Source organism: Colobus angolensis, unplaced genomic scaffold, assembly GCF_000951035.1.
Source record: "Colobus angolensis palliatus isolate OR3802 unplaced genomic scaffold, Cang.pa_1.0 Scaffold114, whole genome shotgun sequence".
NCBI lineage: Eukaryota > Metazoa > Chordata > Mammalia > Primates > Cercopithecidae > Colobus > Colobus angolensis.
Genome location: NW_012112475.1, coordinates 2,308,199 through 2,323,678, shown reverse-complemented (window position 1 = coordinate 2,323,678; position 15,480 = coordinate 2,308,199). Strand labels below are relative to the sequence as shown.

The following is a 15,480-nucleotide window of genomic DNA, read 5'->3' as shown; positions in this document are numbered from 1 at the left end:
CAACCTCCACCTCCCAGGTTCAAGCGGTTCTTGTGCCTCAGCTTCCCGAGTAGTTGGGATTACAGATGTGTGCCACCAGGCCCAGCTAATTTTTTTGTGTGTCTATTTAGTAGAGAGGGGGGTTTCACCATGTTGGCGAGGCTGGTCTCAAACTCCCAACCTCAGATGGTCCGCCCATCTCAGCCTCCCAAAGTGCTGGATTACAGGTGTGAGCCACCATACCCAGCATTTATATTTATTTATTATTATTTTTTTGAGGTGGAGTTTCACCCTGTTGCCTAGGCTGCAGTGTAATGGCGAGATCTTGGCTCACTGCCACCTGCACTTCCCGGGCGATCCTCCTGCCACAGCCTCCCCAGTAGTTGGGAATACAGGCACGTGCACCACACCCAGATAATTTTTGTATTTAAGTAGAGTCAGGGTTTCATTATGTTGGTCAGGCTGGTCTCGAACTCCTGACCTCAAGTGATCTGCCTGCCTCGGCTTCCCAAAGTGCTAGAATTACAGGTGTGAGCCACTGCGCCTGGCCAAGCCCAGGACTTTGAGACCAGCCTGGGCAACAGACCAAGACCCTGTCTGTATAGTAAAAATTATGCAGTATTAGAATAGCAAATCTTGCTATTAAAAGTTTTGTTTTCCTCATTGCTTTTTTACTGAAAATGCATGGCTTTAGAAACTTCTGGGTAGTTTGAATTGCAGACAAGCAGGCCCTATTCTTGTTTGTTTAATTAATGAGATTTGTAAACAGTACTTTGTTTCCCCAGACTCTAGGACTTAGAGGAAGGAAATTTTGATTTAGCTCTTGGTAAAGCTAGATGCACCTGATTTTTCTTTTTCATTGTTATTTTCTTGATCACAGAAAACAATACACGTTAATAGTAGAAAATACCCACAATTGAAAAAAATATAAAGCACTTAATAAAACTCTACCACCTAGGCTAGGTAAGGTGGCTCACATCTGTAATCCCAGCACTTCGGGAGGCTGAGGTGGGTGGAACAGCTGAGGTCAGGAGTTCAAGACCATCCTGACCAACATGGCGAAACCCCGTATCTACTAAAACTACAAAAATTAGTTGGTCGTGGTGACAGCCGCCTGTAATCCCAGCTACTCAGGAGGCTGAGGCAGGAAAATTGCTTGAACCCAGGAGGCAGAGGTTGCAGTAAGCTGTGATCATGCTGCTGTACTCCAGCCTGGGTGACAGAGCGAGACTGTCTCGAAAAAAACAAAAAAACTGCCACCTAGAGATGGTGGTGGTCAACACCTTAGCAAGAATTTCTCTTGCATTTTTCTGTGCAAACACATTCAGACAAATTTTCATTTTTTAAAAAAGATGATAGAATCGTACTGTATGAATTTAACTGCCTAATTAGCTTGCTGTATCATCGTCTCTCTTGTCATTAAATGCTCTACAGCTTTTTTTTAAATGGCTACCTGTGGTAGTATTCCTTGAAGGAAATACCTTAAAATTTTTTGTCTTTAAACTCTAAGATACACAATGTTTGGCTAAAACTAATGAAAATAAATTGATGAAACTTCAATGTAGTGGATCAAGAGACCCATGAAATTGATGAGCTAGATTGTTGTGGGCACCGCTTTTAAATTTATGGTGCCTTCTTAGCAGAATCATGACTTTATCAAATCTTTTTTTACATACTTTTATTCAAAGAAGACATTCTCCTCCTCTGCCCCAACTTACCTTCTTCTTGTCTCCAGCTGCCAGTATTCATCCATACTCTTTGTAGTTTTGAGGTATGAGATAGCTCCGAAGTTCTTGGGAATGGGTAGAGTTTAATTCTGAGTCTGCATATAGTCTATTGGAGGAAGCTTTTCTTAGGAGGTGAAATTTGGGATGGAGTTCTCTACACTCTAACCCTGTGGCCACAATCTTTGGTTTAGATCTTTGGCATTTTTCGGTGGATATCTGTCATAATGTCTAACTCTTCTTCCTGCCTCCAGGCTTCCTGTGATTGCCAGATGAAATTCCAAAAACCCAAATCATTCCCCTAGTTAATATCCTTCAGTGACTCCAGATCAATCAAATTCTTGATCCCTCCACATGGGTCTTATAATCTGCCCTCTCTAGCATCCTACATATTGAGTTCCCCACACCCTAGTTCCCCACCCCTCTAGTTTCCCTGAGTTTGGAATATTCTTTCACATTTGCTCATCCCACTATCTAGAACTTCCTACAGTCTCCCTACTGCCAACCTGTCTGTCTAGTTGCTAATTTATTTTAAAACCCAGCTTAAGTAACACATCCTTTTGGAAGTGTTACTTCCCTGATCGTTATTCACCTCCATGCCATCTTTCGCTCGACTCATTGAAGTTAGGTACCCTCTCTTGTGGGCTGCCACTGCTCTCCATATTCACCTATGTACTGTACTTTGTATTGTAATCAGTTTAATTGACACACACACCCCCTACTTATTTGAGCTCCTTGAGAGCCGGGCCCTGATTCTTGCTCCTTAGCACTCCACCCTCCCCAGAACCAACATAGTATAGCTTATAGGAGGCACCCTATAAATGTTTAATGAATGTTTGAATGCAAAAGTGTATCTAACTTTATTGATGATATAGTTATGAAAAGAATGTGTTGAGAAAAAGGTCAGAAAGGGTTAGGAACTTGTCAGTATTCTAAATCCCTCTTTTTCAAAAGCATACACATTTAGGAATGACTGTCTTGCTTTAAGAATTTGTAGAGCTTTGTTCACCTAAGTTGTACCTCGCTATCACAGAAGGATGCCCTGCAGTGGTCCCGCCATCCGGCTACAGTGGAGGGAGAGGAACCAGAGGACACGGCTGATGTGGAGAGCTGTGGATCTAATGAAGCCAGCACTGTGAGTGGTGAAAACGATGGTAAGGACCCTTTACCGGATGGGTGAGGGAGCCACAGCAGGCACTAGGGACTAACCTTTGTTTTCCTTTCTTCCAGTATCTCTTGATGAAACATCTTCGAATGCATCCTGTTCTACAGAATCTCAGAGTCGACCTCTTTCCAATCCCAGGGACAGCTACAGAGCTTCCTCACAGGTAAGGAAGAGGTAGAGCCTGACCCGGGAGGATGAATGATGACAGGTACAAGGCAAGATGCTTCCTTCTCCTGTTGTGAGCTGTGGACATGTTCAGAGAGTGAAGAATAGAAGTCTGGTCTCCAGCTGTTAGTAGCATTTTACAATGGGCCGTAGGAAAAGTGAACAGTAGGTCTGAGCAGAGTGAGTTTTTTCTTTTTCTTTACCTTGGCTGAGTGATTCTGTTTTTTTTTTTGAGATTGAGTCGCACCTGTCGCCCAGGCTGGAGTGCAGTGGTGTGTTCTCCGCTTACTGCAACCTCCGCCTCTGGGGTTCAAACAGTTCTCCTGCCTCAACCTCCCGAGTAGCTGAGATTACAGGCACGTACTACTGCACCTGGCTAATTTTTGTATTTTTAGTAGAGATGGGGTTTTGCCATGTTGGCCAGGCTAGTCTTGAATTCCTGACCTCAAGTGATCCGTCCGCCTCAGCCTCCCAAAGTTGTGGGATTACAGGCGTGAGTCACAACGCCCAGCCTGATTCTCTTCACTCTTGTAATATACATGTGAACATCTGGGGCGAAGTGTGGTTAGTGCAGAGTAGTGAGAGCAGGAGATTGGGAGTGAGCAGTTTGAATGGTGACCCTGCACTAACTAGCCTTGAGACTTTGGGAAAACTCCTTGCCTGTAAAATGGGGATAACAGGACATTTTGTAGCTTGGAATGACGCTTGGCACAGTGACCAGCACGTAGCTCAGTAACATTAACCGGTGCTCTTGTCAGCATTATTCGACAGATCTGGTTGAAGACGAACTTCATTTTACAAGAGAGTGAGTAGAGATAGTGTCGCCAGGGAATGCTTTTGTGGCTCTGCAGTTGATTTGGGCTCTCTTTTTGTTCTCTCTGGGAATGTAGGCGAACAAACAAAAGAAAAAGACTGGGATGATGCTGCCTCGAGTTGTCCTGACTCCTCTGAAGGTAAACGGGGCCCACGTGGAATCTGCATCAGGTATGTGTAAACTCATGGTTGTGATGCTTTTTCCTCAGGTCCTGGGGACCTGGCCCCACTCTGTCAACAGTTTCTGACCTAATAGTGTGATGCCAGGAGAGCTGTCGGGCCACAGGCAAGAGCCCTGCCAGTGGGTGAGGCCTGCCATAGGTTCTAGTGCTGGGCTCTGCCATGTGCCTTCCTCTTTGTCTCCCAAGGCAGTCGTGAGGATCCAATGGAGGATTTGATTGTGCCAGTGCTTTGTAAAAGGTGTAGTGCTATACAAATAAAGATGGCGGTTTGGCATCTGTAAGGTGGTATTTTTAAAGCCAGACCATGAGGTGGTGGTTTCTCTTAGCCTAAGGCTGGGAGATGGAAGTATCCCAGTATTGCTGGCAGCATCTCAGGGAGAGCTGGGAGAAGTGAGCTTGTCTGAGAGCCATGGGCGCGGCTTGTGATACTTTTGACGAGTGGAATGCTGTGCCTTCAGGGTTCTCGGGCCGCCACGCCGATGGCGAGAGCGGCAGCCCGTCCAGCAGCAGCAGCGGCTCTCTGGCCCTGGGCAGCGCTGCTATTCGTGGCCAGGCCGAGGTCGCCCAGGACCCTGCCCCGCTCCTGAGAGGCTTCCGGAAGCCAGCCACAGGTGAGTGGCTTGGCACTTATTTCTCTGCCTGTAAAGGGGGCCCCTGCAGGCCTAGTGAGAGGATGTCTTCTAGTTCCTTTACCAGTTTATTTTTACTTCTTGGGTGGCCCTCTATTTTTATTTATTTTTACCTTGTAGTTTGGTGATTTCATTTGTAGCTCTCTGCTAGACTGTGAGAACTCCTTTCAGGCAGAGATGATGCCACATTGTTTCTCGTATGTCCCTGTAGGCCTAGTCTATGCCTGCCTTGTACTGCTTAGTAAGTGTTTGAGTGAGTGAAAACTGCTTCTGAGCTTCTCAGTGAAGAATTCCAACACCCCTTTTCTCTCTTCGGTAGCATCCTGCCACGTTCATTCCCAACATCTGTAGTCTCTATCAGACGCTCCCTTTTTCCCAACCTAGTCAGTATGTTGAGTGGAAGCATGTGTTGAATTTTGGGGATGCAAACAAATTCAGTAGTGCTATATCTGTACCTCCCACCCCACCCCCATTAGGGTTATTTGCAATACTGGTATGCTCTTTGCTATTTCAGGATTTAATTCTTAATGGCCCACGTGCTGGGTTTTTTTTGTAGATGAGCCACATGAAACCATTAAGAAGACAAACTTTTGCTTCTGAGAATTAGAGTAAACCTTTGTCCATGTGAGAACTAGGTTTGCTGTCTTGCTGCTTTTCTAGCTCATCAGCAGTGCTCAATCTAAGGTCTCACAGGTCTCTAGTCCTAGTGAGTTTTTCACATAAAAGTAACATTTGCTGAGGCTTCTGTGAGAGGTATTAGCATCTCAGTTGGCTTTGAACAGTGCTTAGTACATTTCTGCATGGAGATCATCCGTCTCCAGCCCATTCATAGAAGGCTTCTGCACATTTTTCTATAGTAGACTAACTAGATTTACTTTTAGACAATTTCCATGATTTCTCCAGTTGAGCTTTAAAAGGAGCCTATTCTCCAGCTTTGGAGGGAAGCTCAGAACCTGCCTCTTGCCTGGTTTTCTGTGGGAAGTGTCCTTTTCAGGCTGTGACACAGCACAGTACAGAGTTTTGTCTGAGGGGATGCAACCCCAAGTGTTCTCCTAGGTTTGATGGCAATGACAGTAACCTGGAAAGAACAATTGTAACATGCAGGTTAGGATGGACTGGATAATTGAGCAGATTGTGTGCAGATAACTTCTGGGTAGTTTGGGTGCTGTCACCAAAGTTTTCCCATCAGTTGGCATTTGCTTTTTTCTTTTAAAAAGCTGAAATCTATACCTTGCTGCTTCTTGCTTCAAAAATCATAGGTCAAATGAAGCGCAACAGAGGGGAAGAAATAGATTTTGAGACACCTGGGTCCATTCTTGTCAACACCAACCTCCGCGCCCTGATCAACTCTCGGACCTTCCATGCCTTACCATCGCACTTCCAGCAGCAGCTCCTCTTCCTCCTGCCTGAAGTAGACAGACAGGTGCACATGGGCAGCCTCCCCTTTGCCTCTTTCTGGATGGGCTTCTGTTCTCTTTTAAGTTTATTTATTAGGATTTGTTTCCCTGTTGATCCTTTTAGGTGGGGACAGATGGCCTGTTGCGTCTCAGCAGCAGTGCACTGAATAACGAGTTTTTTACCCATGCGGCCCAGAGCTGGAGGGAGCGCCTGGCTGATGGTACGTAGACGATCATCTCAGATGGCTTGCGATGCACCTGACATATGTGGTCTTGCATGTCTCCTGGTACTTAAAATCCAAGCTCTTTCTTCTCAAAGGGTTATTTAGTATAAGACAGGCTTTCCTCATTACCAATAAATGTGGTGAGTATTAATGTGCCACACAGCTCTGAAGAAATAACAGGGTGTTTAGATTTAGACTTTCACTATATTGTATGTATATACTCATTCTTCATCTTCTTTTTATCATTAAAACTATAAACACCTATTCCAGTAATCATGGCATCATCTGGAAGGGTGGAGGAAAGCACACTGGGGAGTTGACAAGCTCTACCATGCTCTATCTTTAGGCATTGTCACTTGGAGTGATTGTTAGCTTCTATTAATTTAATTTTGTAGGGAAAGTGTTGAGAGGGCTCTTAAGAACACCCCTAGGTTTGATGATTTGCTAGCAGGACTCAGCATATAGTTATATGTATAGGGCTGTGGTTTATTACAGCAGAAGAATACAAAGTAAAATCAGCAGATGGAAAGGCACATGGGGTGAGGTCCAGGGGAAACCATGTGTTGGCTTCCAAGGTCCTCTCTCAGTGGTGTCACACAGGACACATTTAATTCCCACAGTAACAAGTTATGACAACATGTATGAAATGTCTGCTAGGGAAACCTGTTAAAGACTTGGTGCCCACGGTTTTTATCAAGGGCAGATCATGTAGGAAGCCACTGCTTGGCACATACCGAGATTCCAGATTCCCAGAAGGAAGGCAAATATTCAGCATAAGCCATATTGTTTGCATAAACAATTTAGGCACAGTGAACAACTCATATCAGTTAGGGTGATTGGGAACCCTCCTGAAATCGTAAGTTCCCAGATATCAGTCAACAGCTGTTCTTTTAAATAGGCCTTTCTAAGAATAAACAATCAGGCCTACTATGTTAACTTCTTGTCTACACAGGAAATAAGAATGGTTCTTTTGTTTGTTGTTTTGCTTTTTCAGTCAAGGAGTTGCTTGGTCTCACTTTACGGAAGAGTGAATTTCCCTTATAGTAGACGTGTTAGCTCTGTCCCTATAAGAGCATGATGTGAGAGAGCCTCTAGAAGAGACATGTTTTAAAACTGGGAGATTCAGCTGTCCATACGACAGACGTTAATATCCCGAATGTACTTACTAGAAGAGGTTTATTTCTCCCTAGGCGAATTTACTCATGAAATGCAAGTCAGGATACGACAGGAAATGGAGAAGGAAAAGAAGGTGGAACAATGGAAAGAAAAGTTCTTTGAAGACTACTATGGACAGAAGTAAGGCAGTTGGAGCTATGAGTCCTGGTCTGGGGTTTTGAGGGGATAGAGGTAGATGGTCTCAAAGCAGTGTATTACATGTTGGACAACAGTGTGGAGATTGCAGTGACACGTGGGTCATTTATCTTAATGCCATTCATAGTGAAGCTGACAGAAGTTTTTCTATGGTTAGAGTTATGCACCATGCAGATTTATTTTGTTCTGAGATATCTATGTTTCTGGGTCCATATTATTCATAGAAATAAAAGAGACATGTCCACTCTGGCCTGAAACTGATGGTGTGATTTTGATTTGCAGGCTGGGTTTGACCAAAGAAGAGTCATTGCAGCAGAACGTGGGCCAGGAGGAGACCAAAATCAAAAGTGGCTTGTGTGTCCCAGGAGAATCAGTGCGTTCACAGCGTGGTCCAGCCACCCGACAGCGAGATGGGCATTTTAAGAAACGCTCTCGGCCAGATCTCCGAACCAGAGCCAGGAGGAATCTGTACAAAAAACAGGAGCCAGAACAAGCAGGGGTTGTTAAGGATGCAAAATCTGTGGCCTCAGATGTTCCCCTCTACAAGGATGGGGAGGCTAAGACTGACCCAGCAGGGCTGAGCAGTCCCCATCTGCCAGGCACATCCTCTGCAGCACCCGACCCAGAGGGTCCCGAATTCCCAGTTGAGTCTGTGGCTTCTCGGATCCAGACTGAGCCAGACAACTTGGCACGTGCCTCTGCATCTCCAGACAGAATTCCTAGTCTGCCTCGGGAGACTGTGGATCAGGAGCCCAAGGATCAGAAGAGGAAATCCTTTGAGCAGGCGGCCTCTGCATCCTTTCCCGAAAAGAAGCCCCGGCTTGAAGATCGTCAGTCCTTTCGTAACACAATTGAAAGTGTTCACACCGAAAAGCCACAGCCCACTAAAGAGGAGCCCAAAGTCCCGCCCATCCGGGTAGGAGACTGTTTGATTCCTGGCTGCCCTGGAGCCAGGTTTTCTTTGAGGGTCATGAGATTATAGAGCCCTTAACTCAGGGGCCTTGAAGTTAATTATGTGGGAATGTAGAACCTTTTGTGAGAGGTTTTCTTGAGACAGCCTTCAAGTTTAGTGAGATAGATTCTTTTCTTCCTCACTTTTTTGTTCACTCTGTTGAAGTTATCTCCAGAGGTCAAAATCCTTTGGAGTTTTAAAATCTTTTTAAGATAGTGTTAGGTTCTTTGCTGTAGTGACTCACACAGTCCCACCAGAAATTAAATTTAGAAGTGTGGCATATAACAGCCCTTGAGCAGAATCTTCTCTGAATGGTGTGGTGTTATGGCAGCCATTTTACTATGATGATTTCATTGTTTTAAGGAAATTATTTGATTCTGTATGCCATGACCCTTAAGCTACTAGAATCCTAGTTTTGCTTTACAGTCCCTAGGTCAGATCACCCAGTCAGTTAAAACTGTTTTCTAATTCTTTTTTTGCAGATTCAACTTTCACGTATCAAACCACCCTGGGTGGTTAAAGGTCAGCCCACTTACCAGATATGCCCCCGGATCATCCCCACCACGGAGTCCTCCTGCCGGGGCTGGACTGGCGCCAGGACCCTCGCAGACATTAAAGCCCGTGCTCTGCAGGTCCGAGGGGCAAGAGGTCACGACTGCCATAGAGAGGCGGCCACCACTGCCATCGGAGGGGGGGGTGGCCCGGGTGGAGGTGGCAGCGGGGCCACCGATGAGGGAGGTGGCAGAGGCGGCAGCAGTGGTGATGGTGGTGAGGCCTGTGGCCACCTCGAGCCCAGGGGAAGCCCGAGCACCCCTGGAAAGTGTACGTCAGATCTACAGCGAACACAACTACTGCCGCCTTATTCTCTAAATGGGGAGCATACCCAGGCCGGAACTGCCATGTCCAGAGCGAGGAGAGAGGACCTGGCTTCTCTGAGAAAGGAGGAAAACTGCCTACTACAGAGAGCTTCAGTTGGACTCAGAGATGGGCTGGGAGATGCTTCCCAACTCCCCATTGCTCCCACTGGGGACCAGCCATGCCAGGCCTTGCCCCCACTGTCCTCCCAAACCTCAGTAGCTGAGAGATTAGTGGAGCAGCCTCAGTTGCATCTGGATGTTAGAACTGAATGTGAGTCTGGCACCACTTCCTGGGAAAGTGATGATGAGGAGCAAGGACCCACCACTCCCACAGACAATGGTCCTATTCCGTCTCTAGTGGGAGATGATACATTAGAGAAAGGAACTGGCCAGACTCTTGACAGTCATCCCACTATGAAGGATCCTGTAAATGTGACCCCCAGTTCTACACCTGAATCCTCATCAACTGATTGCCTGCAGAACAGACCATTTGATGACAAATTAGGTCTTGGTGACTCATGCCTTCCTGTGAGGGAAAGTGATACTAGACAAGAAAACTTGAAAACCAAGGCTCTCGTTTCTAACAGTTCTGTGCATTGGATGCCCATCCCGTCGAACGATGACGTAGTGAAACAGCCTGAACCAGAATTTAGAGAACATGTACCGTCTGTTGAGCCCCAGGTTGGAGAGGAGTGGGAGAAAGCTGCTCCCACTCTTCCTGCATCGCCTGGGGATTTGACAGCCGAGGAGGGTCTAGATCCTCCTGACAGCCTTACTTCACTCTGGACTGTGCCATCTCGAGGAGACAATGACAGCACTGGCAGTTACTGTCAACAGGTGGACGTTGAAAAGCTGAAAATCAACGGAGACTCTGAAGCACTGAGTCCTCACAGTGAGTCCACGGATACAGCCTCTGACTTTGAAGGTCACCTCACGGAGGACAGCAGTGAGGCTGACAGTAGTGAAGCTGAAGTGACAAAGGGATCTTCGGTGAACAAGGATGAGAAACCAATTGGAACCAGTTGGAACCAATCTGCCTCACTGTCCAAGGTGAATGGTGACCTGCGTCTGGTTACAAGGACAGATGGGATGGTTGCTTCTCAGAGCTGGGTGTCTCGAGTATGTGCGGTCCGCCAAAAGATCCCAGATTCCTTACTGCTGGCCAATCCTGAGTACCAGCCAAGAGCCATGTGCCTGTCCAGGCCTGGGTCCTCAGTGGAGGCCACTAACCCACTTGTGATGCAGTTGCTGCAGGGCAACTTGCCCCTAGAGAAGGTTCTTCCACCAGCCCACGATGACAGCACGCCAGAAGCCCCACAAGTAACGCTTACAAAAGAGCAGAGCCATGGCTCCCTGCACGTGGGATCTTTACATGGTCTTGAAGAAAATAGTGGCGTGGTTGGTGGAAGCAGCCCCATTTCTTTAAGGGCTTTGAAGGAGCCTCTTCTACCAGATAGCTATGAAACAGACCCTGGTCTTGCCAGGATTGAAGTCACCCAGGCTCCTGGAGCACCCCAAAAGAATTCCAAGACAGTTCCAAGTTTTGACTCCCTCCATCCAGTGACAAATCCAATTACTTCCTCTAGGAAACTGGAAGAAATGGATTCCAAAGAGCAGTTCTCTTCCTTTAGTTGTGAAGATCAAAAGGAAGTCTGTGCCGTGTCACAGGACAGTAATTCAAATGCTGCTCCAGGCAAGAGCCCAGGAGATCTTACTACCTCGAGAACACCTCGTTTCTCATCTCCAAATGTGATCTCCTTTGGTCCAGAGCAGACAGGTCGGGCCCTGGGTGATCAGAGCAATGTTACAGGCCAAGGGAAGAAGCTTTTTGGCTCTGGGAATGTGGCTGCAACCCTTCAGCGCCCCAGGCCTGCAGACCCGATGCCTCTGCCTGCTGAGATCCCTCCAGTTTTTCCCAGTGGGAAGTTGGGACCAAGCACAAACTCCATGTCTGGTGGGGTACAGACTCCAAGGGAAGACTGGGCTGCAAAGCCACATGCCTCTGTTGGCAGTGTCAAGAATGAGAAGACTTTTGTGGGGGGTCCTCTTAAGGCAAATGCCGAGAGCAGGAAAGCTACTGGGCGTAGTCCCCTGGAACTGGTGGGTCACTTGCAAGGGATGCCGTTTGTCATGGACTTGCCCTTCTGGAAATTACCCCGAGAACCAGGGAAGGGGCTCAGTGAGCCTCTGGAGCCGCCTTCTCTCCCCTCCCAACTCAGCATCAAGCAGGCATTTTATGGGAAGCTTTCTAAACTCCAGCTGAGTTCCACCAGCTTTAATTATTCCTCTAGCTCTCCCACCTTTCCCAAAGGCCTTGCTGGAAGTGTGGTGCAGCTGAGCCACAAAGCAAAGTTTGGTGCGAGCCACAGTGCATCACTTTCCTTGCAAATGTTCACTGACAGCAGCACGGTGGAAAGCATCTCACTCCAGTGTGCGTGCAGCCTGAAAGCCATGATCATGTGCCAAGGCTGTGGTGCATTCTGTCATGATGACTGTATTGGACCCTCAAAGCTCTGTGTATTGTGCCTTGTGGTGAGATAATAAATTATGGCCATGGGAAACATTGTATATTTAGTGTGTGTATTTTGATAATGATGGATCTTAAATCTGTATACAGAATATCATTGATACAGTACTCTTTTTAGGCAGGAGCACTCTTGCCTTCCCCCAGAATTTATAGTGCTAAAGCCCTCTGTCACTTGTTGACCCTTCTGGTCTTGCTGGAGGGGTTTCCTGGGTATAACCCATTGGGCTGCCCAAGGCCAGCCAGCCTGAGCTCTCCTGCAGACAGAGCCTGATGTGGCATGGAGTGGGGTTATGGGTGGTAGAGGGGACTGCCTGACTCCCAGACGGACTTGAAACTGAAGCAAGAAAGTTGCATTCTCCATCAAGGGAATTAACCTACCTGAACTAAGTAGAAATGCCAGTCTTCCACTACCCCCTCCCTGCCATCTTTTCTTCTACTTTGGGGAGTTGATGGCCAGGAAAGAAGCCAGCACAGGGTTAAAGTAACTCCCAGCATTGCCCACCAGGGGGCTGGTGCACGTGCTGACCTTAGGGTCACGGTTGAGTCATTTGCCAGTTGACGGAGCAAATTTGGAACTTTTCTGTCTCCATGTGATCCACTAGCCCACAGGATCATTTGGAACCTTGAATAGCTCTGCTTGGACAATGGGGTTGGGGAATAGGGTTGTCTTTCCTATGAAAATGCCATCTGTCGACCTTGTGAGTCAGCTGTCCAGACGTTTGCAGGTGAATTCCTCTGCTTGACATCTTCCCTGTCACTTTGGACCCTATGGGAGTGGGCATCTCCACGCACCTGTGTATGTGAAAGTCATTTTACATTTCAAAGCAGTGTGTGTTTCATATTTTTATATTTTTAACTCTTTATTCTTGGATGTATAAAGTGAACTTTTTGGCTTCTGTAAGTATGCTCTATGCACCTCTAATGTTTTATCATGTATTTATATGTTGTACACAGTACTGGCTGATTCTGTAAATGGATGTATTGTACAGAGAACATGAACGTCTCTTCCTAATTTTACATCTTCGGCATCATTGCATTAAAGTGGTGTAATCTTCTCTACACCTGTTGTCAGAGCCACTGAGTGCTGTGCTGCTCGACGTGAGGGTGAAATGATTGACTTGTGACCTGCCAGGTTGCCTGATGCCCTGTTGGGTCACCGGGTGAACCTGCTGCAGCCTGCAGAGCCACAGTCAGCCTGCCCACACGCCGCCAAGCAAACTCATCTTGCTTTTCACATCTCTCCTCCTATAGCCTTAATGGCTGCTTGCTGCCGTATGTGACAAATCACCACCACCAGTGTTAAGTGCTTCTGGATTCATGGGTGAGTTCCCTGGGCAGCCCCCAGGAAGGCCTTCCAGATCTGGCTCCAGGGTCACCACCTGTCACAGCAGTACCTGGGACCATGCTCTCCTGGGACTGTGAGGCTCCTTTTGACGTACTTTTGACATCGGGCAGGTTTGGGAAGAAACAAAGCCATGCCTGCTCCTGCCTCTCTCCCAACATGTCTCCAGCAAGTAGATGCCCCTGTGTGTGTTTTCCCTTTGCCTTGTTTCCTGCCTTATATCTTGTATTTCGACTTATTACAAAATTGAGGGTCCTTGCTTAATTTAGGTCAAGTATAAAATTTGTATGACTTCAAGTCTGAAAGATTTTTTTCTCATTTAATCTGATGTGGCATTTTCGTCATCTGAAGCATGAGTGACAAGTTGGGAATGATGTGGTGATTTAGAATGCAGTATTGGCCAAGTCAAAGTTGCCAACTTAAGTGTCTGTTTACCAAAAACTGGGAACAGGGGCCCAAGCATGTCCAGTCCTCTTCCCTCTGCTGGAACCTTTGGGGACACTCAAGGTTACAGTTTGACACTGATCTGGTCCATGGGGCTGCCCAGAGAAAGCACTGCTTCTGTATGTCTGTTGTGGTATTGGAACAATAAACCGTACAACCTGCAGTTGTGGTCTCAGTCATCTGTGGCTGCCTCGCTGGTGTGGGAAGGTCAGCTGAAGTGCTGAGCTGGAAGAGAAGGAGTAGACGCCAGCTGTCCTCACCTTGGCTCTGGAGCTACTGTTCTTATACTTGGAGCTCTTCTTTTGGGAGGTTAGTCCAAAAGGAATGACTTGGCAGCTTCACTGGTCTTTAGCTGTTCATGACTTGGCGGACTTCACCACATAGACTGCAGTCATCAATCTACCGAGAGCAGTGAGAATGTTTCCCCTTGTGAGTGGGAGTCATAAATTGTGACATCCCTCTGAGCAGCTCGTCCAAACAGCTTCACCGAGCTTGAGGTTGCCACGTGGCTTCCTAATGGTCAGTGGTCTTCTGTGGGAGGGTGACTAGCTCTGACCTTGGAAAACCTTAACCCCAAGCACCTCTTTCTGTAGCCTCTCGTGGCAGTGAGAGGAAGGTGCTGGCCCAGGGTGGGGTGTCTGATGCTAGTTGAGTGAGCCTGAGTAGGTGGCCTACTTCAGGGATTGACTTCCTGACTAAGTCCTCAGACGTCTCTAGAGTACGTAAATACATTGACTGGGCTTATCAGAAATAATTTTATTGCTATGTAAATAAGCCAAAAGACCAAATGATGGGAGTTTAAAATCTGTTCATTAATGTTTTCCTGTGGATTGGAGGAAACACTTCGTGGTGGGATATCCTTTGGGCAGTTCAAGCTGCCATTTTGTAGTGCTGCTGTTTGATCGACATGCAGTTTTGCAGATTGGTGATTCGGAGGCTCTGTAGTGACTGAGCAACTGCCTGGTGGTGGTGATGTGTCCTTGTGTCACAGGACCCATTTGCCCACTTATGTCTGCAGGAGCTCAGAATGCATTAGGGTCCCAGATCGGGACCTTCCGGTGCCTATTGCCTCTCCTCGGGGAGGCAGAATGGTGTAGTGAGTTCCTAGAGTACAGCCTCTGCGACACGCCAGCTCTGTGGTCTTGGGCCATGTTATTTCACCAGGCTGCTAACTATCATCTGTGAATGGTGTAATAGTTCCTGCTTCACGAGGTTGTTAGTGCCTGCCACCTAGGACATAATGACTGTTAGTTCACAGCAGGCCAAGACAGTAATAGGTGAACTACAGTAGAAATCTAGACAGCTACTGCTTCCTGCTTCACTTGCTCCAGAAAGGAGCTGTCAGGATGTAGGCCTTGTGCCCGCTGTGCTGAGGGGTGATGCAGGGTATGAAGTCACTTTGGACCCTGGCTTTTGGTCTCAGGCCACAGACCTGACCAAAGGTTGGTGTAGTCCTGAGTTTAGATTGAATATTTGGTCAGGAAGGCTTATTTTGCTCATGGTCCAAAGGACAGGGAAAATAATGTTTCAGAATATAGGAAAAATGGTATTGGCCTGGCAAGGTGTCTTTTTTTGCTTTCCAGCCTGCTGTAAGACTGTGTTAGAGAGAGAGGTGTGTGGGTATGTGTGCCTGCTAAATAGAGCTACCTGCATCCATCAGGGGTCTTGATGGCCAAAGCATCTGCCTGCCCTGTCTCCCGGAGAGGAGGGGACCCAGGCTGTGTTGCCCTTATGTGTGGGTGTTGTTTGAAGCCATGGAAGGGGCAGGA

At 47.1% G+C, this 15,480-nt stretch overlaps 1 protein-coding gene across 1 annotated transcript in view; it reads left to right on the top strand.

Moving 5' to 3' along the window:
- ASXL1 (additional sex combs like transcriptional regulator 1) overlaps window positions 1-12,492 on the top strand; it is an 85,357-nt gene extending 72,865 nt beyond the window's left edge. The window contains exons 5-13 of the mRNA XM_011959875.1: window positions 2,737-2,857; window positions 2,934-3,031; window positions 3,924-4,017; window positions 4,487-4,639; window positions 5,917-6,080; window positions 6,179-6,275; window positions 7,469-7,574; window positions 7,872-8,505; window positions 9,024-12,492. Of these exons, the coding sequence (XP_011815265.1) occupies window positions 2,737-2,857; window positions 2,934-3,031; window positions 3,924-4,017; window positions 4,487-4,639; window positions 5,917-6,080; window positions 6,179-6,275; window positions 7,469-7,574; window positions 7,872-8,505; window positions 9,024-11,939 (4,383 nt within the window). The 3' untranslated portion in view covers window positions 11,940-12,492. The remainder of the gene's footprint in view (window positions 1-2,736; window positions 2,858-2,933; window positions 3,032-3,923; window positions 4,018-4,486; window positions 4,640-5,916; window positions 6,081-6,178; window positions 6,276-7,468; window positions 7,575-7,871; window positions 8,506-9,023) is intronic.
- Window positions 12,493-15,480: the final 2,988 nt, after the last annotated feature.